The sequence below is a fragment of the Cyprinus carpio genome, chromosome B20 (assembly GCF_018340385.1).
Source record: "Cyprinus carpio isolate SPL01 chromosome B20, ASM1834038v1, whole genome shotgun sequence".
NCBI lineage: Eukaryota > Metazoa > Chordata > Actinopteri > Cypriniformes > Cyprinidae > Cyprinus > Cyprinus carpio.
In genome coordinates, this window is record NC_056616.1 from 555,089 (window position 1) to 581,687 (window position 26,599).

Here is a 26,599-nt window from a genome sequence, read left to right on the forward strand (position 1 = left end):
ACACCCCTATATTGACCTTATCGTCATCATCATCATCATTATCATCATAACAAGAAATTACTCAGTACAAAAACAAACATAAGGGCTCATACTAAGCCATTTATAGCTGAATAGGCTTTCGTCTTTTCATACTTAGCCTTGTTTGCTTCTCTTTCATTTCATTCTTTGTCATTTATGTGAAATTATTGTACCGCAACTAAACAATTTTGCATTATGGATTTAATTTTTTTATCTGTTGAACAGCAAACATAAACGAAAATAAGTAATAAACTCATTATTTTCATTAATTTTACAAAGTAAACCAATTTGTTTGCATTTGCGCGAGCATATTCACGCAGCGCTGTCTCGCGAGTGCAGTGCACGTTTTTGAATTCCAACAGTCGAGAAGAGACTGATCCCCGTCTGCTGATTTAAATTGATGGTCTGACGGAAATATTATTGTGGTAAGTCAGAGAAATACATCGATTTTTATGTAATTTACTTGTTATAAGCTTTAAACCCATTAGTAATGAAGTTGTCAATGTTTCTACAGCAGATTTACACTAAAACACGAAACAGCCTGAACCGCGACAGTGTCACAAGTTGCCTTACATTGGTAAGTTTTGTTGTGCTTGTTGCGAACTGTTAAATTTTGTGTTTTCTGATCCTAAGCTTAGTTTTTAACTGCAGATAGTGCTCTAAGCTAGTTTTTGACCGCACACTCAGATGGTCATGAAGAACAGCCCTACAGAGCAGAATGTCTTGGTTACGTATGTAACCCTCGTTCCCTGAAGGAGGGAACGGAGACGTTACGAATGGGATCTCGCCCGAGAGCCCAATCACCTTCGAGTGGTACAAAACGAGCCAATGGTACACAAAGTACCTTGGTCTGCGGGATTTGCATCGCGAGCTCCGCCCCGTAAAGCGGGTATATAAGGAGCAACGCGAGCAACTCGCATTCAAGTCTTTGCTGAGGAGCCGAGCCAGTGACCCGGCCATTCAGCGGAACAGCGATGTGGCAAGGGGACGTAACGTCTCCGTTCCCTCCTTCAGGGAATGAGGGTTACATACGTAACCAAGACGTTCCCTTTCAGTCGGTCACGTTCGACGTTACGAATGGGGTCCCTTACAAAACGCCAAATGGCTGTCTTCCAGCGACCCTTGTGAGTGATAGCACCCTGTCGTGAGGCCAGCACGAGTGAGGGCCTATAGCTCACACAGAATACACTGGGTAGCATATTCCAGCTGGACGTATGCTAGCAGGCCGCCTGCCCGTGGGAGGACTTACCGAAGGCAGGTATCTACCAAGGCGGGTGATACATAAGAACTCTGAGGTACCCAGCCCGCAGGGTGGAAGTTTCAATGACAGAGCTGGCAAGGGACTTGCCAAGGGAAAGACACATGCTGCAGAGAGACTTACTGTGGAGATACACACGTGGAATTACCCAGAAAAGGGGAATCACAACACATGGAGGCACCTAGTCCCACACAGGGCTGACCCAAGGGCATGTACGCAAGTGTTGGACATCAACAGTGCTGGAGGAACCCAGGGTTCTGACTGAGGAACTCACCTGAGGGAAATAGTGCACGCATCCAGTCCGTGGAGTGGAATGGCGCAGCAAGCGGATTGACACCAAGCAGGTCCTTACTGGCCCGAAGGGGCGAGTACCCGGGAGGACACGGGCTCTACACGGAGATTATAAAATCTCGCGAATGTGTTAGGTGTCGCCCAGCCCGCAGCTCTACAGATGTCTGCTAGCGAGGCGCCATGCGCCAGCGCCCAGGAGGAAGCTACGCTCCTAGTTGAGTGAGCTCTCACCCCTAGGGGGCATGGCAGGTCTTGAACCTGATAAGCCAGGACAATGGCATCCACTATCCATTGGGATAACCTCTGCTTGGAGACAGCCTTTCCCTTCTGCTGGCCTCCGTAACAGACAAAGAGCTGGTCTGAGGTCCTAAGGCACCGAGTTCTGTCCACATAGGTGCGGAGTGCACGTACTGGACAGAGCAGCGCCAAGGCTGGGTCTGCCTCCTCCAGGGGCAGCGCTTGCAAGTTCACCACCTGATCCCTAAAAGGAGTGGGTGGGAACTTTGGGCACGTACCCAGGCCGGGGTCTCAGGATAACGTGAGCGTTAGCCGGCCCGAATTCCAGGCATGCTTCGTCAACTGAAAATGCCTGCAGGTCCCCGACCCTCTTCACCGAAGCCAAAGCCGTCAGGAGCGCAGTTTTCAAAGATAAAAACTTTAGCTCTACTGAGAGCAAGGGTTCGAAGGGAGCTCTCTGCAGTGCTGATAGAACCACTCCGAGGTCCCAAGAGGGGACTTGCTGAGGGCGAGGCGGGTTAAGCCTCCTTGCTCCTCTCAGGAACCTGATGATTAGATCGTGCCTCCCAAGAGACTTACCTTCAACAGGGTCATGGTGAGCCGAAATGGCGGGCCACATAGACTTTGAGGGTGGAAGGAGACAGCCTTCGTTCCAACCCCTCCTGAAGAAAGGAAAGCACTGACCCAATCGGACATTTCCAGGGGTCCTCACGCCGTGAAGAACACCAAGTGACGAAGAGGTTCCACTTCAAAGCATAGGCGTGTCTGGTGGACATGGCTCTAGCTGAAGTGATGGTAGGCAAGGTACCTAAACCTTCCGTGACCCGTCCAGAACCCACACATGTAGGTTCCACAGATCGGGACGTGGGTGCCAGAGGGTGCCCCCGTCTCTGAGAAAGAAGGTCCTTCCTCAGAGGAATTGGCCAGGGAGGGGCTGTCGCGAGGAGCACAAGTTCGGGGAACCAGGTCCGGCCGGGCCAAAAAGGCGGAACCATGAGGACCTGCTCCTCGTCCTCCCTGATCTTGCACAACGTCTGTGCAAGAAGGCTCACTGGGGGAAACGCATACTTGCGCAGGCCCAGCGGGCCAGCTGTGTGCCAGGGCGTCCGTGCCGAGGGTGCCCTCGGTTCAGGGAGTAAAACAACTGGCAGTGGGGAATTTTTCTGGAGAGGCAAACAGGTCTACCTGAGCGTCTCCGAAGTGTTCCCAAATCAGCTGAACCGACTGGGGGTGGAGTCTCCATTCCCCGGGGCAAGACTGCTGCCGTGAGAGCTCGTCCGACGCACAATTTACCCTACCTTCGATGTGAATGGCAGGAAGCGACCTCAGATGCTTCTGACTCCACAAGAGGAGATGGCAAGCGAGTTGCGACATGCGACGGGAGCGTAGACTGCCCTGACGGTTAATGTACGCTACGGTCGCAGTGTTGTCCGTATGGACCAGTACATGCTTGTCCCTCAGCAGGGCCCTGAAGCGGTGCAGAGCAAGATGTACTGCTAGCAACTCGAGGCAATTGACATGCCACTGAAGTCGGGGTCCTGTCCAGGAGCCCGATGCAGCATGCCCGTTGCACATGGCACCCCAGCCCGTGGCAGAGGCATCTGTTGACACAACAACATGTCTGGACACCGGTTGTAGGGGCACGCCGGCCCATAGAAACAAGGGGGTCCAACCACGGGGTGAAGTTTCGGCGGCAGGCCGGAGTGATGGTCACTCGGAGCGTGCCCTGTTGCCATGCCCATCTCAGGACTCGGTCGTGAAGCCAGTGCTGAAGCGGTCTCATATGGAGTAACCCGAGCGGTATGACTGCCGCCGCGGACGCCATATGCCCCAGGAGCCTCTGAAACAGTTTCAGTGGAACCGCTCTCTTGCCCTCGAATTGTCTCAGGCAATTCAGCAGTGACTGCGTGCGCTCGTCTGTAAGCTGCGCGCAACATGGCGACCGAGTCTATTTCCATACCAAGAAAAGAGATCCTCTGCACAGGGAAGAGAGCTTGCTCTTTTCCAAGTTTGACCTGAAGACCCAGTCGGGCAAGGTGTCTGAGCACCAGATCCCTGTTCTCGCACAACCATTCTCGAGAGTGAGCTAGGATCAGCCAGTCGTCGAGGTAGTTGAGGATACGGACACCTTATTCCCTGAGAGGAGCCAGGGCTCCCTCCGCGACCTTCGTAAAGACGCGGGGAGACAGGGCCAACCCGAATGGGAGAACCTTGTACTGATATGCCTGCCCCTCGAAAGCAAACCAAAGAAACGGTCTGTGTCTCGAGGAAGAATGGAGACATGAAAGTACCTTCACTTCAATCTCATCAAACCAAACCAACCCATCCGACGAATGCATTCGAAAATGCGCTTGGGCATTAGCATCTTGAACGGGAGTCTGTGCAGAGCTCGGCTCAAAGCACGCAAGTCCAGGATTGGCCGTAACCCACCTGTCTTCTTGGGTACTATGAAGTAAGGGCTGTAAAAGCCGGACTTCATGTCGGCTGGAGGGACCGGGCTCTATCGCGCCCTTTGCCAGCAGGGTCGCGACCTCCGCGCGCATGACAGGGGCATCTTTGCCCACCATCGTCGCGCGGACACCCCCGAAACCTGGGGGGAGACGCCGGGCGAACTGAATCGCGTAGCCGAGCCTGAGCGTCCGGATGAGCCAGCGGGAAGGCCTGGGGAGCTCTAGCCAGGCTCCCAGAAACCGAACCAGTGGGTCAAGGGGACTACAGGCGTACACACGGTGGGGCAGCGTGGTGGAGCAGACAGCCCCGGCATGGGAGGCATAGCGTCCATTAGCGGGGGCAGAGTGCGGGCACTCGTCTGACTCCAAGCAGCAAAGAGGGCATGAGAAGGCGAAGCGTTCTCGAGCCGGCTTTGCATGGAAACTGGCAAGGGGAGAGGAGAACGAGAGCGGCGAGGAAGCACGTCGCCAACTGTCGTTCGTGGCCCTCTTGGGACCCGGAGGTAGAGGAAACAGCTCTTTTAGTGAAGGTTTGGGTACCACCGGCCGCAGGGCCAGTGGCGGAACAAAATTAAAATGAGAACAAAGGATTCTCCCCCGGCCCTCCTCCGGGGGAAGGAGTGGTCCTGCTACCATCTCCTGACGAGCTGACGTCTCCAACTCTGGGTCGCCCGTCTCAGGAACGCCGCTTGGCCCGGCGTTTGGCAGGAGACGGGTTGCGCCGCCCTTCTGCGGCCATCTCCTCGCTGCGGCCGGGGTGAAGACTGCTGCTGTGGCCGAGCGGGAGTGGAGGAGGCCACAGGGGGGCGCCCTCGGCGACGAGCAGGCTGCGGCGGCTGCGGCGGCGGCGGGGTGAAACCGATCAGACTCCCTCATATCTGCCAGGTTCAGCCATAGGTGGCGCTCCTGGACCACCAAAGTGGACATCACCTGACCCAAGGAGCGCGCAGTGACCTTCGTCGCCCGGAGAGCGAGGTCGGTAGCAGTGCGCGCCTCCTGCAAAACCCCTGGGTCAGCACTGCCCTCGTGCAGCTGCCGGAGCAGCTTGGCCTGATAGACCTGAAGTGAGGCCATGGCATGCAAGGCAGAGGCGGCCTGGCCCACAGCTCTGTAAGCCTTGGCCACAAGAGTGGATGAGAACTTACAGGCCTTGGAGGGCAGCTTGGGACCACCACGCCAAGCGGAGGTGCTCTGTGGACACAGTTGCATCGCAACAGAACACTCCACCGGGGGAATCCCAGCATACCCCTTGGCCGCCCCGCCATCGAGGGCAGTGAAGGCGGAGGAAGTACCAGAACGGTTTCGGGCAGTTAAAGGTGCCTTCCATGAACTGGTTACTTCCTGGTGCACTTCCGGGAAGAAAGGAAACAAGAGGGGTGTGCTGGCGATCCGCATGAGCAGCCCCCAGGAACCAATCATCCAGCCTCGAGCGCTCGGGACAGGGCGGAGGATTCCACTCAAGCCCGATGCTCTCCGCTGCCCGGGAAAGCAGCACGGCCGTCAGCTCGGGATCGGACTCGGACAACGCTGGCACTCCCGAGGGAGGCAACGCAGCCGAACCCTCATCTCCCAAGGACTCAAGCCCGCCTTGTGATGCGGCGATCGACATACGGTCCTCTTCGCGAGACCCGAATGAGATGTCAGGAGCCTGAGAGGGTCCAGCAAACTCATCCGAAACCTCAACCGGCTGCGGCGTATGTGAGGGGGGTGTGGTCCGAGGAGGTTGGCTCGTCGGGGAAGCCCACACAGTAACCCTCAGATCACCCTGGCCACCAGCCGAAGTACCCCTCTTACGAGAAGAAGAGCTAGAATGGGGTGTGGCAGAGGGGACTCTATACCTTTTAAGGTAATCGAGTCTCGATCACAATGCCGAGATGGTCATGTCCCCGCAATGAGAACATGAGCCATCCACGAACGCAGTCTCAGCGTGCTGAAAGCCCAGACACGAGACACAGCGATCGTGACCGTCACGAGGAGCGATGTATCGACCGCACCCAGAAACGCACGAGCGAAATGACATCTTTAAAAAGACGCAAATTGGCCCGTATCTCTTTTTGTGAAAGAAATCTTGCTCTTTCAGAGGTGTTGAAGCACTCAGGGGAACGCGGGAGCTGTCGCAGGAAACCCAGACGAACCGCTGAATCGCGCTGTCACACCAACACCAGCTCTTGCTTGTAACACTCCGGTGATAGCAGCAAGCGATGTGCTCGGCTCCGAAGCGAAAGCTTGAATGCGAGTTGCTCGCGTTGCTCCTTATATACCTGCTTTGCGGGGCGGAGCTCGCGATGCAAATCCCGCAGACCAAGGTACTTTGTGTACCATTGGCTCGTTTTGTACCACTCGAAGGTGATTGGGCTCTCGGGCGAGATCCCATTCGTAACGTCGAACATGACCGACTGAAAGGGAACAGAACGCTTGAGCGTTCAGCTAACCTAGTGGTTAAATGTAACGTTACTCGCACTTCGGCTCAGAATGCTTTTATGATGCTAGATAATTGTAGACAGCCCAATGTGAACACTCTTGTGATTCACTTCAACTTTTTCAAACTTTATGAATGATTATTTTATGTTCAAGTCAAGTGGTGTCAAAGGAACTGGAAGCAGGCCAGGGTACGGCTGTTTCTAAAGCTCTTTCTTAAAGGGATAGTTCACTTTAAAATTAAAATTCTGTCATCCTTTACTCACCCTCAAGTTGTTTCAAACCTGTATGAATTTCTTTCTTCTGCTGAACACAAGGGAAGATATTTTGAAGAATGTCAGTAACCAAACAGTTAACTGGAACTAGGCATGGGCCGGTATGAGATTTTGACAGTATGATAACCTTACACAGCAAAAAATCCAGAGTGAAATCAACTCTGCTGGGAGTACATGTGAGACCACACTCAAGAGTGTGAAAGTGTTAAAATAGGAGTGTTAAATTAACACTGAAGCAGAGTTAAAGTTAATGAGATAATTAAGTGATTAACTGAGTGATGATTGACCATTATTGACGAGACCTGATGTTAAAAAAGCAGAATCAACAAAGACAAAAATAAAAAAAAATTATGTCACCATTATAGTGGTCAGTGTTTGCTTTAGTTGGGCTCTTGACCCTTACATTTTTAAAATCAGATTTGGTTTGGCTGTTATAACTCAGTTGTAATAGAGAGACGAGCAAAAATAAAAACATGATTATGTGATATTAATTATGTTTTTACATAATAATTGTTTGACCTGAATCACCAAACTTATTTGAAGCCTAAAACATAAAGGACATTACTAAGACAATTCAGGTAATAATTGTATCCATGCCACAGTGCATCATGGGAGCCATGGATGAATTTTGATAGGTGGCACCCAGAATGCACTGCAACACAAGTCTCCTGCAACATGCTTTTTTGATTGTCAACGTCGTTGAGGTTCACAGGTTGATTCTTGATGTTTGCATGTCTAAATGAAAGACTCTTTTGAAAGATTTTTGAACAAACAACTTTTAAGAAATTCCACAGATTGTATTTAGAATGCTGGTAATCCTATGCTGAAGAATCATTCGGCAGCAATAATCAACAATGAAAGTTTAACTCAGTGATTCAGGAAAACCAATATTTTTTGTTTGCCCGTCTGTTTTATAACTCCATTACAACAGCCAAGCAAAATCTGACTTTAAAATATTAAGGGTCAAGAAGCCCAACTAAAGCAAACATTGGCCACTATAATGGTGACATTAAAATAGTGATTTTCGTCTTTGTTGATTCTGCTCGTTAACATCAGGTCTCATCAATAATGGTCAAATCATCACTCAATTAATCACTTAATTATCTCATTAACTTTAACTCTGATTCAGTGTTAATTTAACACTCATATTTTAACACTTTCACACTCTTGAGTGTGGTCTCACATGTACTCCCAGCAGAGTTAATTTCACTCTGGATTTTTTGCTGTGTAAGCAAAAATATCACGGTTTCACTGTATCACGGTATTGTTGTTACAGCTCTGAAATGTGTTATTTTTAAATGACTGGGTAAAAAAAAAAAAAAAAAAATTCTGCTGCACACAATATATTTTGTTTTTGAGCAACATGCAGAAAATTATCTGAACTTTAGAGTTCCAAACTGTATGACGTTCATTGTGATGAGCAGATATTTGAGATGCCATAATTTTAAAGAATTGACAGCCACGATTCACTCTGTGAATGTGACAACAAAATTAAATAAAAATGTCTTGCTCTTGTTGAAGAATGTTCTAATAAAGAATGTTTTACTCTTATTGACAGTTGCTTTGTAATATCAGGAGAAATACAAAGATGTTAAAAATGAGAAAGGGCTGCTCAGTTTCTCACAAAAACATTCGCACAATTTAAATGAAAGATGTGGAGGCAAAAAAAAACACTGATGCATTTTTTTGGGCAACAGGCCTATAGATCTAGCATTCTGCATGCTTTAAATCAGATACAGAAATGATGTAGCTTGAACGGATTGCATTTATTTAAATTACAACAGAGAGAAAGTGAGAAACTGCATGTGTGAATAATGTTTGTGTAGTGTCTCTTCAATAATCAAGCTGCAAGTTTAGTTAAATCAAAAACAGATACACTGTTGCTTTTTAGTTTTTCAGTATGCTATCCAAGCTAATTTATTAATGAATATTGCATTGATCTTGAAAAGAAGTTTCTGTGCTCATGATTGTTTGTGAGTTGTGTATGCAACCTAGCCAGTGAATTGGCCCTTACCACTGTGGTAAAAAATGGTCAGTCACATCCCTAATTGTTTGGAAGAAAGTATGCAAAGGCAGTTAAACATGACTAAGGCTATCATTCTGCCTTTTGTTTTTCACCACAGAAAAGTCATGCAAATTTTGGGCAAAATGGGGTTGACTAAATGATCATTTTTGATGGAATTTTAACTTTTGGGACTACTGTATTATAAGTCATTTCACAAATAATTTATGTTTTTCCAACTTGCAGGAATCAGTAAAGCCAACTCCGACTATAGTTGAAGCTTCAAACCCCTCCATGCAAAAAGAGCCAGCATTAATATGGAGGGTGTCAACATTGTGAGCGCAGAAATGGATGTGATGGAGGCAATGGAGTGCCTCTTTGCTACTTATTTCGTATTCAGTGTGGAATACCCCAAGCACATCACTCACACGATGAATTTTGTTGAGCACTACCTGTTTAAACTCTCCTGCAGCCAAAAAAAAAACTGTCTGTCCAAGTGCTCAAAATGTATAATCAATTATCATAATACTTAGATATGTCATGAATAGTGCTAATGTACATTTGTAAATATGAGGCGATTGATGTTATTCTGAAATGCTGATCTGAATTTGAATCTGTAATTACAATTCTTTATGAGTGATATTAATGTAAATTTGTAGATTTGTAGTACTTGATGTTCTGAAATGCTGATCTGAATTTTAATCTATGTATTCACATTCTTTATGAGTGATATTAATATGAATTTGTAGATTTGAAAGTACTTCTATATCTGTATGTTTCCATTGTGAGTTATATTAATATTGATTTGTAGTTTTGAGGGACTTGATGTTGTTCTAACACTGATGGGAATTTAGATGAATCTGTATATTTGCATTATTTATTAGTGATAGATTAATGTAATTTTTTACATTTATTTTGTAATATGTAGATGTAGGTGAAACTATTTTCATTATTTATGAGATATTTTTAAATGGTTGATGTTTTAATGTTGATTTGTACATTTAAAGCCTTGAATACTTGAAATTACAGTAGCATTATTTCAGTAATATCACAGCAAAAAATCCAGAGTGAAATCAACTCTGCTGGGAGTACATGTGAGACCACACTCAAGAGTGTGAAAGTGTTAAAATAGGAGTGTTAAATTAACACTGAATCAGAGTTAAAGTTAATGAGATAATTAAGTGATTAATTGAGTGATGATTGACCATTATTGATGAGACCTGATGTTAACAAGCAGAATCAACAAAGATGAAAATCACTATTTTAATGTCACCATTATAGTGGCCAGTGTTTGCTTTAGTTGGGCTCTTGTCCCTTAATATTTTAAAGTCAGATTTTGTTTGGCTGTTGTAATTGGAGTTATAAAACAGACGGGCAAACAAAAAATATTGGTTTTCCTGAATCACTGAGTTAAACTTTCATTGTTGATTATTGCGGCCGAATGATTCTTCAGCATAGGATTACCAGCATTTTAAATACAATCTGTGGAATTTCTTAAAAGTTGTTTGTTCAAAAATCTTTCAAAAGAGTCTTTCATTCAGACATGCAAACATCAAGAATCAACCTGTGAACCTCAACGACGGTGACAATCAAAAAAGCATGTTGCAGGAGACTTGTGTTGCAGTGCATTCTGGGTGCCACCTATCAAAATTCATCCATGGCTCCCATGATGCACTGTGGCATGAATAAATTATTAGCTGAATTGTCTTAGTAATGTCCTTTATGTTTTAGGCTTTAAATAAGTTTGGTGATTCAGGTCAAATAATTATTATGTAAAAACATAATCAATATCTCATAATCCTGTTTTTATTTTTGCTCATCTCTCTATTACAACTGAATTATAACAGCCAAACCAAATCTAACTTTAAAAACGTTAAGGGTCAAGAGCCCAACTAAAGCAAACACTGACCACTATAATGGTGACATAAAATTTTTTGATTTTTGTCTTTGTTGATTCTGCTTGTTAACATCAGGTTTCGTCAATAATGGTCAATCATCACTCAGTTAATCACTTAATTATCTCATTAACTTTAACTCTGCTTCAGTGTTAATTTAACACTCCTATTTTAACACTTTAACACTCTTGAGTATGGTCTCACATGTACTCCCAGCAGAGTTGATTTCACTCTGGATTTTTTGCTGTGTAGTAATTATTTTTGTTAATATAAATAAATGACTGGTTCTATGCACTTTCGGTGTGCTTTTTTTCAGTATTCATGGGTGACTTTTTTATGTGAATTACATTTTTACATTTTAGGGTCTTGATGTTTGTCAATAATATGAAATATTTAATCTGGAAAGGACAAAACAAATGATAATGAATTAACCCCTAAAAGGTTCCATATAGAACCTTTTTCCTGGTTACAAAGAACCCTAAAGGGTTCTTTTGATTGAACCCTTAAAAAGGGTTCTGTATAGAACCTTTTAGGGGTTCCAAATACGTAGCGCCTGATAGAACCTTTTCTTCTAAGAGTGTAGGTTATATTCTTCTTATTTTTCTCATTCTGCACTTCAATTGCTCTTTTTCTCACTTCACATCCTCCAAACACTACACTATGATCTCCTCCACAGTTGCAGCACTTGATTCCTGCCCCCTCACACTTCCCATAGTCATGTTCCCCTCCACATCTTGCACATCTTTTCCTTGATTTACACACCGTGGCCACATGCCCATACTTTTGACAATTATAACACCTTAAAGGTGGGGCCACGAATAGTCAAACCGAATAGCTGATAAAGCCAAGTTTTACCTTATCTGGCAATTCATCCCCTTCAAATCTAAGTTCAACTGACAGGCTCTCCATTCTATTCCCTTCTCTGTTCATAAACGTTCCCCTTGCACCAAGTATTTTTTCTCCACTTATATTACTCTTAAGCTCTTCCACAGACACATCTAATGGCACTCCAGTTATTACTCCATTGCCTCTTTCCTCCTATTCTACTAATTCCAACTTCCTTCTTACATATTACTTTGATACCCATCACTCTTCCTTTCTGCTCTTCATTGTTACGTACAATCATCAAATTTCCATCCTTTAACACTTTAGCTAGACAAGGCAATTTTATTTGTATAGCACATTTCGTACACAATCGTTATTCAAAGTGATTTACATAAAAGAAAGTAAAATAATCAAAAATAATAATAATACAAAAATAAAACAAGCAAATTTAAAACTTTGAAAATGATTTAAAAATTGACTTATTTAAAATGAATTTAAAACAGTTAAAAATAGAAAATGATTTTACATAAAATACAGTGAATATGTAAAATACAGTGCAATCAGTTCAAACAGTAGAGCGTTTAGTACGCATATAATATGCAATTACAGATTTTCAGCTAGCTTCATTTCTCCAGCTACTTTCCTCAATTCCTTAGTTAGTTCTATTTGGCTGACCTTTTGTATGCCACCATCCTCTTTAAATGTCAGTATTACCTTTAACTCATCCAAATTTTCATTCCTCACCTCCTGTTCATTACCACTATCTCCTTAATTCCTTATTTCTTTTCCCTGATGTTTTTTCTTTCTTTTCTTTGTACCTGCATTAACCCTCTTATATCCATTACCCTCCTCCCCAATCATTCCTATATCCATTAGATCTTCCTCCTTATCTGTTTCATTAATGCTGTCTAGTGTCTCTGGTCCATTACCGCTAACATTTTCCTCATATTTTGTTATTATTGACTTCGCCGCGTTCGCCGCCATTACTCACACCCTCTTTGATTCCGCCCCACTTCTGGGTCTGTGCCCCCCTCTCCTAACGTGGATTTGATTAACAGGATTTGAATAGTAGATATCCTTTAATAGTTACAGTTTTTTCCAATTGCTAACACACAATTTTTCAAACTAGTCTGGTTTTATCAAAAATAGTTCACACAATTCACAAAACCACACACCCAAACTGCAAAATACCTCATATATCCTGCAAAATGAAGCACTGCAACCGAAACTACACATAGCATTATCAAAATCAAACTTTTGCATGAAATGGCACACACTTCATTCATATTACCAGATTTTTGCCTAACCAACTACACACTGTTGGGCATAATGAAAAGCACCCCCATCTTTAGTATGCTTTGCCATAATACTAAAATATGTATCAGATTGTTCACATGCACAGAAATATTTGCAGATACACACACATGCTGTAATTTTTGCTAAAAAAAATTATCACTACAGTAAACAAGTCAGCGCAACATATGCATAGCAGATATATTTACATGGGACTGAACAAAAATATTCTTACAAAAAACAGTAAACTGAAAAAGAAAATTTCAGAAAAAATATATTACAGTAAAAAAAAAAGAGGCAAGAAAAATAATTAGGCAGCATCTTGCCGCACAGCCGGGTCTGGCCACAACGCCTCGTCAACATCACAGGCAATATCTTCCCTTGCCAGACATCAAGGGAAGAAGCGCCTTGAGTGCCTTATCCATCCCTGAATTGCACCCACATCAATCTCATCACATGCCTCTTCCATGGCTTGCACAAGAGGCATGCGCACAAAGGGCTGCCGGTCGTATACCTTCCACCACCATGCTGAAAAGAACTCTTCTATGGGGTTCAGAAATGGTGAGTATGGTGGGAGGTATTGCACGAGAAATGTTTGGTGGTCAGCAAACCAGTTTTGGACTGGGGCTGCACGATGAAAGCTCAAGTCGCCCCATACTACAACGTACCGGTTTCTTTGATGGTCTGCATCATTCATATGCTCTGGTGGTATGAGAATGTTGTGAAGTCTGTCCGGAAATGTGAGAATATGGGCTGTGCTGTATGGTCCAAGGTTGGCATGACGGTGGAGGACACCATGCATACTGGAGATGGCAGCGCACATTGTGATGTTCCCACCACGTTGGCCAGGAACATCTATAATGGCTCTGTGGCCAATGACGTTTCTCCCCCTTCTTCTGGTCTTTGGGTTGAACCCAGCCTCATCTATAAAGATGAACTCATGGGATTGCATGAGCATCCATTTCCAGTACTCCCTGATAACTAAGAACAAAAATCAGTCAATATGGTGTTATCCAGTACACTGGGAAACAATGTTGCATGTAGTGTACTGCAGTCAATATAGTACTTACATCCACATATGCTCGCCTGAACTTTTTGTTTCTTTGAGAGTTTCTCTCAAACAGAACCTTATAAAGTTGTTTCATTCTGATTTGTTGCTTGAGAATGCGAGCCAATGTGGACAGACTGACTCGTTGAATGTTGTTAATTAAGGTGTTGACTTGGATGATGGTTTTGATTTCTCGTAATCTGATTTCATTATTTTCCAAAACCAAGTTTACAATGGCAGCTTCCTGTACCCTGGTGAACATTTGGCCCCTTCCTCCACCATGGTGTCGTCTATCAGTCCATTAGAAAAAATAAAATAAAAATATATATAGGGCTTGGACAATGCAGCCTAAATAATTTCCCCCACAGTAGAGTACATTGTACAGGAAACTTGTACACTTCATGAATGGCTGATGTCATACACTAAGTAAACAGGTGTCACCCAACTGATACACTGTGACATGGGGTATACTACATGTGTACTACATGAACTTTTGGTTACATACCTGTTCTCCAGTCTAAAGGTCCGGATGACCGAGGCGACAGTAAAACGGCTCAAGTTTGTCTGCACTCTCTGTCCAGCCTCACACATTGTCAGCCCATGGTTGATACATACTAAGGTTGCTCTGATTTCATTTGAAAGTGTTTGTCTTCTTTGGCCATGAACTCATCTACCTGCTCTACCCCTACCTCTCACTCTTCCTCCCCCTCTTATTCTCAACATCCCTCGTCCTCTTCCTCTTCCTCTCTCTGCAATGTCTTCCATTGTTGTTGTAAAAAAAAAAGGTTCTCACCTGTGGTCTTTTCATAGTGCTGATTGAAGTGTTAACAATTAACCATTGAGGTGTTTGGCCAGGTGGCACATGTAATTGGACAATTAGCTCATGTAGTGTCATTTTGAATGGCAGTGTTTTGAAATGGCAAACATGTGACTTTATGTGAGATTGTTGTGTCTTATGCAGAGAACTGTGTTTAGTGCATTTAAAAAGTGCCATTTTGAAATGCAAAATGTGTGTAAAGCAGAAAATGTGTTTAGACTTTTGGAGACTTGAGAAGAAGTTTTGCTCTCTGTGTGTCAGTTTAAATAATTGTGCTGTGCATGTCATTTTAGTGTGTTAGCAATTGGAAAAAACTGTAAAATTATTATTTTTTATGTCAGGAATGCATTTTTACCGATAACATTGGTAATCCTTATATCAAAAGTAACAATCACTTGCAAAAATCTAATTACTGATATCAAAACTGAATTCTGAATTGTAAAAACACTGATTTTCCATAGGCTATCTGTAATTGCGTATTATATGCGTACTCTACTTATAACGCTCTACTGTTTGGCCTACAGGAAGGCTGAAATACAAGTCTAAATCTGTGGCAATAATGGTTATTATCATGCCACAAACTAAAAGCTATTTATTACAAGAAAGGCTACACTGTAAAAAATAAGTGTCATTTTAACTGTACAATTTTGTAAAAACGCTACAAAAAAAAAGTGTTAATAGGTTAACAGTAAGTTCCTGTACTATATACAGGGAAAAACTGTAAAAGATCTAACCAGACATTTCATGTAATTTTACAGTAAAATGCTGTTAATTTTACAGTTTTTAGAAATAAAAAAAGAACAAATCAATGTATAATTTACAGTCAAAAACTGTAAACTGATATTCCCAGAATTCCCTGTGTGACGCTCCACATTTGAAAGTATTTTGTTTAAATAATCATGTTTTTTAATAGTTTTTTGTTATCAGTTGTACATTTGGGCTTTATGTTACATCTTCTGCTTTTTAATGAAAGTTTATTGAATTGTTTAAGTATCGTGTGTCACCATGATGGTGTTTTGTGTTTGCATGAATGACTTTGTGCACCTTCTATATATTAATATAAACTTCTGCTTGTGGCGAAGCTACTTGTGATGAACTTCGATTCTTCATGTGGCTTTCTCTTTTACCACCTGCATTATTATGGTGGTTGTCAGTATGTTAAAGGTACAAAACAGATTTTAATAGCAGTGTGCGTTGTTGAATTTACTGGTTTACATTACAATTTTCTTGTTTGTAAATAACAGTTTTATACTGTAAAATTTACAGTTTTTGACCGTAATTGTGTTTACAGTTTTTCTGTATTTTTTACAAAAGTATTCTGGCAACCACAGCTGCCAAAATTATTTTGTAAAAACTACAGACTTTTTTTTTACAGTGTATGTTATTATAACCTTCTAGCAGGGTTTTATGTGATCGCATCATTTTATGACCCTATCCAATTATATTATGATTACATAATATAAAGTAATTAATAATACAAATAATTAAACAAAATAAAGATTGCACCTCGAGTTATTTATTTATTTATTTTTTCATCACTGGTGTTAACAAGTTATCACATGTTTTATGAAAACTGCTGCTAAGACTCGGGCTGCAGGGCTGATTTGGGTCTAACACGATCTTAAATAATTATATCTGATCCCTTTTTATTATTACTTGCGTAATAGCCCTACTTCGTAATTCATTAATTATTTCTTACTTTCATGAGGGGGAAAATGAGCTAAATTAAAAGCTCCAACATTCTGTGAGTTATCTAGATGTCAGATTTCTAGTGTATAGACTCATCTATAACCTATAATATAATATAATATCTCTGTTATAGATCAGTGGTGGACAGCATCATCTCCAGACTGCGCTCCTAAACCAAACTAATGTAGGAGAAAACAGTATGACAATTAGAACAATTTCCCAGTTGCTTAATTTATTTCTGTATCTATTTTTTTATTTTGTTTTATTTATTTTTATTATTATTATCATGTTTGCAGAATACATGTTATACACACGACATGAAGTGACGTGTATGCCAGAGTCTGATGTCTTTGATGGTTTTGTCCGTGTTTTCACAAGCATCATGAGTTAACTCTGCTGGTCAGATCCTCTGAGCGAGGAGATGTGTTTGTAATGTCACTGTGGAGTTTGCATTTATCAACCAGAAGAGACTGTAGATGGGATGAATCTCATAAAACCTGTCTACGAGGTTAGAATGAACATAACATTTTTGGTCAGTTTATTTTTACTGACAGTTTTCTTGACACTTGCGTTAATTTCAGCATCTGTCGTCTCACTAATGAGGACATAAATACATGAACAACATCTCCAGAACTGCTCTGAGAGTCACTGCATGAACAGTTTACTGTCTTATCATAGACACACAGTGATGTAAAGGTATTCACCGCAACCTGTTAAAATAATATATCACTACTGAATTATATTACTGTTGTTCAGTAGAATGTACAAAATGAAACAAACATATTTTTTTAGGAATTATAACACACAACAATTTCTTCCATATAATGTGGTTAGGAGAGCCGGAAGCACGACCTAACTTCTCTTCAGGAGATCTTTGAGAGGTCTGTAAAGAAGCAGAGCCTGAGATATATTGGTGATCCAAGCCATGTTCTCCATAAGTAGTGTGAGCTGATGCCCTCAGGCTGGAGATAGAGGGAAATAGGCTTTTTCATACAGCTCCTGACTATCTCCATCTGTAGGTGTTTCTGTTAATAACTGATATCACCTGAGCATGTTCCTGTACTTTCATTTATTGCTCAATCTGGACAGTGATGGAGCAGCACTATCAGGCAGATATGATATGATGTGTGTGTGTATGTGTGTGTGTGTGTGTGTGTGTGTGTGTGTGTGTGTGTGTGTGTGTCTTGTACATCTGCTTGGATGGGAGGCACACTGGGGCAGATCATTCACGCTCTTAGAGTCGTGATTGATCAGCAGTGTTGTGTCTCAGAAGTCCTTGTTTCTGTCGTCTCTTTCTCCAGTGAGACTTGAAGTCAAATGAATACAGCTGCACACATCTTCAACACTTCATCTCTTGTTTTCTGTCCGTCACGCTCTGATTGTAAAGTGTGTTTGTTCCTCATTCTTTCTTATCACTGATACTGGCATTGATATTTTGTCTATTGCAGCAACATTTGCACATTTTTAAAGTGTGAATTCAAATATTTTTGGGGGGTCACTGTAGATACTGTGTTTGTCTGTGTAATCGAGGGTAATATCGGACTCTTCGTGTGAGTGACGGGGTTAAATCTCATTGTTACTCATCTCTTCTGCAGTTTTTCTGTGCTTCTGCTGTGAAGAATCACCGTCTGATGTGACCTCAGTTATAAACCTGAGACCAGTTCTGCTAATAACTAATGCGTGTGAAAGAGCTCAGAATGACATGCTTGTGAGAATAGTTTCAAGACTTTTATTAGACTCTCCAGTGAATAATGTTTTCTTACGATTTCAAAAGTTGTTTGCAAATGTTTGGACATTGTCCAAATGAGTTCTGAGGTTTGTTTGTTTCGAACTCTGGAATAAATGCATAGTGCTGTTATTGAGATGTTCACGTGGAGCTTGATGGTGCTTATAGTTCTGAGTAAATCAGATGGAAGTGGTCTAAAGAACAGTGCAGTAAATATTTTATCCAATCTTTTAACAGTTGTTATTTCTGTGAAAGTTTTGCCACTGCAAGTTGACATTGAGGTGACAATGGGGTTCTTCAACGCAAAAAAAAAATTTGTTTGCTTCCATTGTCCTCACTTGTAAATCGCTTTATATAAATGTAAATGTAAAATCCTGAAGTGTTTTGGCATTTGAGTGTTTTATCTTATGTTTGAGTCAGGAAGTCTTACATCATGAGGTAATAACATCTGAAGGTGAAAAGAAATGAAGAAATATACACTTTAATTCAGTACACCTGACTTAGTGCACTTCTATAATGTACTTAAAGTGCTCTATTTTTGTACTTAATATACTAAAACTTATTCTTTAGTACTTCTAGAGATAATCTTAAGAAGATCTAAGTGTACTCAACTCTGCTATTTCTTGGACACCACATGGGACTAAAAATGTGCTTTTAACACTTTCTCTGTATTAAAAAATGTATTTAGTCACCATTGTAGTACACTTGAAACCATCTTACATACACTTTTAAATAAACTCATCATACATAGAAAATACACTTGTTAATTATTTTAAATAGAAGATTAATATGTAATGAAAAAATGCATTCATAATGTATTGCCCACATATTTTTATAGATTAAATAATAAATTTCAAATGTAATTAAATTAACAATCCCTTTATATGTTATACTTAACTACATGTTTATGGTGTCTTTAAATAGTACAATCAAGTACACTATTACTTTGTCATTAGTAGCACTTTTTCCACATTTAAAATATAGCACTTCAAGTACTTTATGCTAAAGGAATACACACTGTTATACATATGATTTAATAATCCAATCATGTGCATTTATAGCAGCCTGAGTACAATAACCTACAGGGTTTTACTGAAGTAATACATTTCTACTGTTTTTCATGAAAATCCAAATAGAACTTTGTAATAGTATATATAAAAATCCACTGAAATTGTATGTAAAGTGATCGTTGATTTAAGCAATGCAATTATAAAACACTTCTGGTATTTTATCTGACTACACTTAAAATCAGTTTTTTTTTTTAAAAAGTGTTTGTGCTTATAAGTGTATTTATATTAAGCTGTCCAATGGACAGAAGGTTGTTAAAAGTGGAAAAAGGTTCTTGAAATAAGCATTGTGAACAACATTTTATTAATCTGAAGAACAGTCTCCTGAGAGGAGATAAAGTGGTTCCTCTGAATAATTATTAAAACCAATAACACAAAATGTCATTAATACAACCAATAATGTTTTCTTTATTGTAGTTCAAAATTGTATTTATAACCAACTGTGTGGTACATACAACAACAACAGAAAATAACAGAAGCTATAAGTCATGCAGGTCAAGAGATCAAGGTCACTGATATGAAACTAACGCGTGTCGATTGCTAAGTGATTCTGTTTTTGTTATTAGTCTGTTCTCAGAAGCACTTAATTTTACAGCGCTTTTCTACTTATACATACTGTGTACTTACTCTTATTATAACCAGGAACTAACTTCTGGCAAGTACACGGTAAGTGTGTGCACAATCTATAAAATAAAGTGTTAAAGTGTTGTTAATTTTTATTAAGAAAATTTCGTTTTTTAATTTTACAATCACAAATGGATGGACAAAAAGTTTTCAATAAATTCTTCAAGAACGCAAGTCATTAATTTGGTGTTTAGCTGAGGCCTGGAGTTGTTTGACATGTATGATTACCCTGAGTAAATCACGGCTGTGTGCTGACCGTCAAAACAACCCACGGTTATATCACAGAGAGCGTGTGTGCGCCTACTTAACCATATTTTGGGGACAAATATGTACCCAAAAGTAAGCTAAACCTGACAAAATCTCAAAAAACCTCCCTTTGGGGACACCCTCATTTGTAAAAGTGGTATAAAAATTAATTAAAGCTTTTTTTTGAGGGGTAGGTTTACATGTAGTTGTAGGATTGGTGAAGGATATACAGTTTGTACAGTATAAAAACCATTACGCCTATGGGATGTCCCCATTTAGATAGCTAAGTAAACGTGTGTGTGTGTGTGTGTGTGTGTGTGTGTGTGTGTGTGTGTGTGTGTGTGTGTGTGTGTGTGTGCAGCAAAACCTTCTCTGGTTTGGTGTACAACAATGATTTACATGAACAGTATAAATTAAAGAAAAAAAAAATACAATAAAAGGACCATGTACAAAAAGTAAAAAAGAGACAATCTGAAACATGGAAATGATTCAAAAATAATAAACCCACAGATTTAACAGACAGATGCCTCTCGCCACGTACTGCTGCTGAGGCTGCCTTTCCTGTGAATCGCACTGAAATCAGTCGAATACTTGCTTTGGAAGCTGTTGGTTGTGCCACTGGTTAAGATTCCATACAAATCAATAATTCATCTGTCAATAATCATGTCGTCAAGGCACTAATAATGCTAGTTGATATAAGAGATATAAAACTAAAGGAACACAACATGGGATAGGTATGAAGTATGAGAACTTGGTGGCCATCGTTTCAAGTGAGTTTACAGTGATTGCCTTCTCTGATCCGCTGATATTTCCAGAATCATGTTCACTGAGGTAGATCACGAGAGGACTATCTGCGAGAGAACAGCGGGACGTTGACATCACCTCAAGACGCTGTGAAAACACTGTTTCATGTGACTAGGAATCAGAGGACATTCATATTCAGTCGCTGAATTCAAGCAAAGGACTTGGCATATGTGCTTTTTCAGTCAAGGCCTCAGTGGCAGTAAATCTGAACGTCGCTATTAAAGCTGAGCTCACAATGGCAGCTCAATCTAAGCAAAGGACACCACAGATTCTTAAAACATCGTTAAAAAAAATGTATTTCAAAGAGCAACAATCGCAGTTAATGTCAAACACTGAGATCTGCTCAGGTTGGGCAAAAACACATGGAAACCATCCTGTAAACGTTTCAGAGCAGCGTTCCTCGAACATAAAACACTATGCTCTTTAAAAAAATCAAAGCAAAGCTTTACCGAGAACACTGGGACGGCATCATAAAACATCTGCTTGCGTAATCTGCTCTGTGCATTAAAGCTGTTTCCTCAACTGTTATTTCTCAGTGAAATAAAAATCTTAGATAATTGCATATAAAAACACTGTCGTCATGCAGTGAAGATTCCTCTAATAAACACTCACGGCTGAAGTGTGCATTCGCAAAAACATCTTTCGAATCTTCCAAGCTGAGGAGGAAACAATTACATATGGCACGGCTGACGTTCCCTTCAACACAATATATGAGCGACTTCATATAGTCTGACATAAAACACTGCATAGCTAGATTATAAGAGTAAAGGAAAAGTGGGTTAAAATAAAATCCCTTGATTCTTCTCTCAGGGCTTACATCCATCAAAGCACCAGCAAACATCTTCCCCTCTTAACCGACGATTGTCTAACTTTCACTTCCCTTTTGAAGCCTAGAAGCGGAGTACAAAAATATTCAAGGAAACTTTCTGAAAGATGCATAGCTCATAAATCACATAGTTGGAGAAGCCCTGTTTTATGCCCAGTCTGCATGTTCCTGCAGGGATAGAAAATCACATCGACTCTCCACACACACACACACACACACACACACACATCTGTCTGTCCGCTGTAAACACTCTCAGATGACGGACTCTGTATCTTCGGGCTTCACCTTGACCTCCGTGCCGTTCTTGCTCTCCAGCATCTTCTCGGTGGCTTCGGCCACCAGCTGCGCCTCCTTCCTCCTCCTCCGTGCCTCCACCCACGGGATCAGGCACAGCATGGCCCCACCGATGATCGGAGGAATGCCTGCCAGGTAAAACGCCACGTCATAGCTGCCCAGACGGTCTCTGAGGAACCCTGCACACAAAACCAGACAGACGACCTTCTCAGCTACGCCAGATTTAAGGCCATTGCACACTGAGTCCCAAATTCTCATCCGAAATTTTGCAAGTTAAAGGGGTCATCGGATGCTCATTTTCCACAAGTTAATATGATTCTTTAGGGTCTTAATAAAAAGTCTGTAATATAGGTTAAAATTTCTCAATGGTAGTAAAACAACACTCTTTTTACCCTGTCAAAAACAGCTCTGCTCACAGCAAGCCATTTTATTGTGTGCCGTTTTAAATGCAAATGAGTTAACCAAGATATTTCTGAAGCTGCATTTAGGAGTGTTTACACAGACACTTTAATGCTCCTCAGAGGTGGCATGAATGCATTTACACTGCAATTACAGCTGTGCGTAGATGTCAATATAATGTCAGGTTGACGTTGGACATGACGTCAGACAGATGATGCTTTTTGGTTGAAAATGAAAATCAGGTTGACGTCAGTATTTGACGCCAATTTGACATTGACTTGACACTGGATTTTGGTTACACAAAAAAAACAAAAACAAATATCATCATCAGCTGACATCGGTACTGGACATCAGTGTAACACTGACATTACCCAGCGAACAGAATTTTGTTATAAGAACGTTCTCCAAATATTCAGTGTTGGTTCTGAGAACTTAAAAATATTTCCAGTTTTCTTGACGTTACAGGAACGTTTTTAAAATGTATGATGTTCCTTAAATGTTCTTTCAACTTAATTTTGATTTAAAATTCAAATTCTAGGAACGTTGATTTGTAACATTCCAAAAACATAAAAATATACAGTTTCCTTAATGTTAGTAGAATGTTATTTAAAGGTTTGTATGATGTTCCTGAAACATTCTTTCAATCATTCAAACACCTGCTGTGAACAAGCACTGAAAGAAAGAGTAATAAGAACACAAACTACAACTTTCTTCAGCCACAGCCTTAGATGAACTGAAGATAAATGACATGAAATCTCTCAAGATCTGATTAAACAACTCCACAAACAGCATTACCAGCTTCAGTTATTACTAAGCAGATTGACTTTATTTCTGTCAAACGTCTACCGAAGATCTTATTGAGAATTAACAGAGGTTTAGATGTTGATGTCTTATTGAAAATGTTTCGTTTGAGATCACCATCATGGAGATCAGTGTTTGCTTTAGTTGGGCTCTTGACCCTTTACTTTTGTTGAGTTGTTTCTTTTGCAGAAATTGCAGGTGTTTTCAGAAAACATTTCTGTGTTGATACAGCAGATCAACATGTTTGTTGTGATAACAGACATATTAAAGATTTAGCATTAAAGCATATTGAACATCTGCCTTTTATGCTGTTTTGCCTACTTTTGTTTTTGAAATATTATATGAGAATGAAGTAATAAACTCAAATGTGAATTTTTTTGTTAACATTTCAGTGCTTTATGTAAGATTGTCCAAAACTATTTGGAAGTGTAACTCATCATACAAACCTCAACAATGGTGACAATAACAAATAAAAATTCAGCAATGCATTCTGGGAGCCATGGGTGTGTTTTGTATGCTGACATGAAGTATGTCACCATTGTTGTGTTTCATATGTCAAATGTTGATGTCTGTGAGTGTATTAATAACACAAAGTTAACAATGATAGTGTCTATACACTCTCAAACTTCAACATTCAGCATTTAAAATGCAATAACAGCGTTAAGTTCTTTTACTTCACATTGGTTGAGTTAATTAAGTCACTCTAATGCAGTAATTTGTCTGTTATTAAAACAGACATGTATGCTGTTTTATCAACCAAGAAATGTTTTCTGAAAACACCTGCAACTGCTGCAAAAGAAGCACTTCAACAAAAGTTCTAGGGTCAAGAGCCCAACTAAAGCAAACACTGATCTCCATGATGGTGACATCAAACGAAACATTTTCAATAAGACATCAACATCTAAACCTCTGTTAATTCTCAAGATCTTAAGATCTTAAGATCTTCGGTAGACATTTGACAGAAATAAAGTCAATCTGCTTAGTAATAACTGAAGCTGGTAATGCTGTTTGTGGAGTTGTTTAATCAGATCTTGAGAGATTTAATGTCTTTTATCTTCAGTTCATCTAAGGCTGTGGCTGAAGAAAGTTGTATTTTGTGTTCTTATTACTCTTTCTTTCAGTGCTTGTTCACAGCAGGTGTTTGAATGATTGAAAGAATTTTTCAGAAACATCATACTAAACTTTAAATAACATTCTACTAACATTAAGGAAACTGGATATTTTTATGTTTTTGGAACATTATGAATCAACGTTCCTAGAATGTTGAATTTTAAATCAAAATTAAGTTGAAAGAACATTTTGAGGAACATCATACCTTTTAAAAAACGTTCCTCAAACGTCAAGGAAACTGGACATTTTTTATGTAGCCCAGAACCAACACTGAATATTTGGAGAACGTTCTTGTAACAAAATTCAGTTAGCTGGGGTAGATGTTGAATTGACATTGAATTTTGGTCACCTGATGTCACAACCAAAGTTTAACCAAATATCACCGTCTCATGGCATTGTGTGCCAGCTGGGTAGGGGCTGAGGTGGCTCTAAACTGGCATAATTTAGTCCAGCTTCTATGCGTCATTGCATCTTTACATTGAATGTTGAGCAGACACAGAGGACCTTTAACCCTCTGGAGTCTAAGGGTATTTTTGGGGCCTGGAGAAGTTTTGTCATGCCCTGACATTTGTGCTTTTTTCAGTTTCTTATAAATATCTAAATGGCTAAAGTCTAATCTCACTGTAATCAGCACAAACTAGGCTATAATAATATGTGAGCAGCATGTATGTACATGATTGTGTTTTTTGAGAAAAAAAATGTTATGCGTGGTTAGTGAAAAACTAAAAATGTTAAATCACTTGAAAAAGGCAATAAAACACATATAGAAAATTGGTTCCCAGGAAAAAAAAAAAGCAATTTTGAGAACTGGAGCTTGTAGCCTAGAATTTTTTTTTCTAAATGATGTGAAAATCATCTTGTTTACTCACTTACAGAAAACAATATATTGATTTAAATTTTCTAAGACACTTTTTGTTGGTAAAAGTCATATGCGAGTAGGCGTCAACTATCATGAATTCACACCTGAGAAGACAAAGTGAGCTGTGAGCTGCATAATGAGCCATTCAGTCAGCTGTGTCACTGAGAGGGATGAGTTACAAGAAAGAATGTGAGGACAAAATAAATCTATATAATTTTATGTTTGTAGTTTATTTAGAATATATTTAATTATCCCACAACATAATTTAATATTCACTTGTGAGTGCAGTTAAACAGTTTATTAGGAAAAATCAAAGCTGACTTTCAAACTGAATTTTTTGCATCATTACTCCAGTCACACAATCCTTCAGAAATCCTTTTAACAATCTTATTTTTCTACAAAAAAACATTTATTGTTATTATTATTATTATTATTTATTATTATTATTATTATTATTATTATTATTAATGTTGAAAAGAGCTGAGAATATTTTTTTTTAGGTTTTTTTAGGGGGGATAAATTGAAAGAACAGCAATGATTGTTACATTTGTTACAGTTACATTTATTGTTACATTTATATTATTTACATCAAGCTTTTGAATGGTATAGTAGTGTATATTGTTATTGAAACTTCATAATATTTCACTTGATTATACATTTAGTCAGGAATTATAGTTTGGAAAAAGTCTTTGGAAAAAGTCTAACTAGTAAAATGTTTACACGTTATGTGAAAACTAGTACAAGTATATAAATAAATAAAAAGAGACTTACTCATGTTTATGAACTCTGCTGAATAAAGCGCTTCATTCTTTTTTCTCTGAGGAATCCAAATCTCAAATCCTCAACCACATCACATCTTTTTGGGGTGATTTATGTCTTATTACTCTCATCGCGAAGCAAACAGTAAACTAATAAAACTTGAAGAACAGTCTCGCTGCGTTGTCTTCTGTTGTGTGGGCGTATTCAAAAGCCGCGCGCTTCAGTGAAACATTTAAATCTCAAAAGCGCGCTCGGCGCGGGGGCGTGGTCGCATTAGAAGATAATGAAGGGAGACGTGAAAAACGGACATCGCGTTGTTTTCATATGGATTACTTTATCACAGAATATTTGTTTTTCAGCAGCACTTGTTTAGTTTAAAAGTAGACATGTCAGGCTTTCTATAGATATCTCTCTCATGTCTCTTCGTTGAGTATTCACTGAGTTACAGTTCATTTTAAAATGACGCATTTGTATCTGAAGATCAGCGCAGACAAAGGCTGCAGACAGCACTCCTTGTTTGTTATCTTTATTTTATAAGTGCACAAAGTTTTGTTGTGTATTATGTCTG

At 40.3% G+C, this 26,599-nt stretch overlaps 1 protein-coding gene and 1 long non-coding RNA gene across 2 annotated transcripts in view; one reads left to right on the top strand and one right to left on the bottom strand.

Moving 5' to 3' along the window:
* The first annotated feature begins 364 nt into the window (after nucleotides 1-364).
* Nucleotides 365-9,582, top strand: LOC122141118. The gene is made up of 3 exons (XR_006157549.1): nucleotides 365-443; nucleotides 533-595; nucleotides 9,196-9,582. It is a non-coding gene; the product is annotated as an uncharacterized LOC122141118 (long non-coding RNA).
* A 10,106-nt stretch (nucleotides 9,583-19,688) lies between these two features.
* LOC109105637 (monocarboxylate transporter 10-like) overlaps nucleotides 19,689-26,599 on the bottom strand; it is a 48,679-nt gene continuing 41,768 nt past the window's right edge. Inside the window, exon 6 of the mRNA XM_042746099.1 lies at nucleotides 19,689-22,282. Within this exon, the coding sequence (XP_042602033.1) occupies nucleotides 22,062-22,282 (221 nt within the window). The 3' untranslated portion in view covers nucleotides 19,689-22,061. The remainder of the gene's footprint in view (nucleotides 22,283-26,599) is intronic.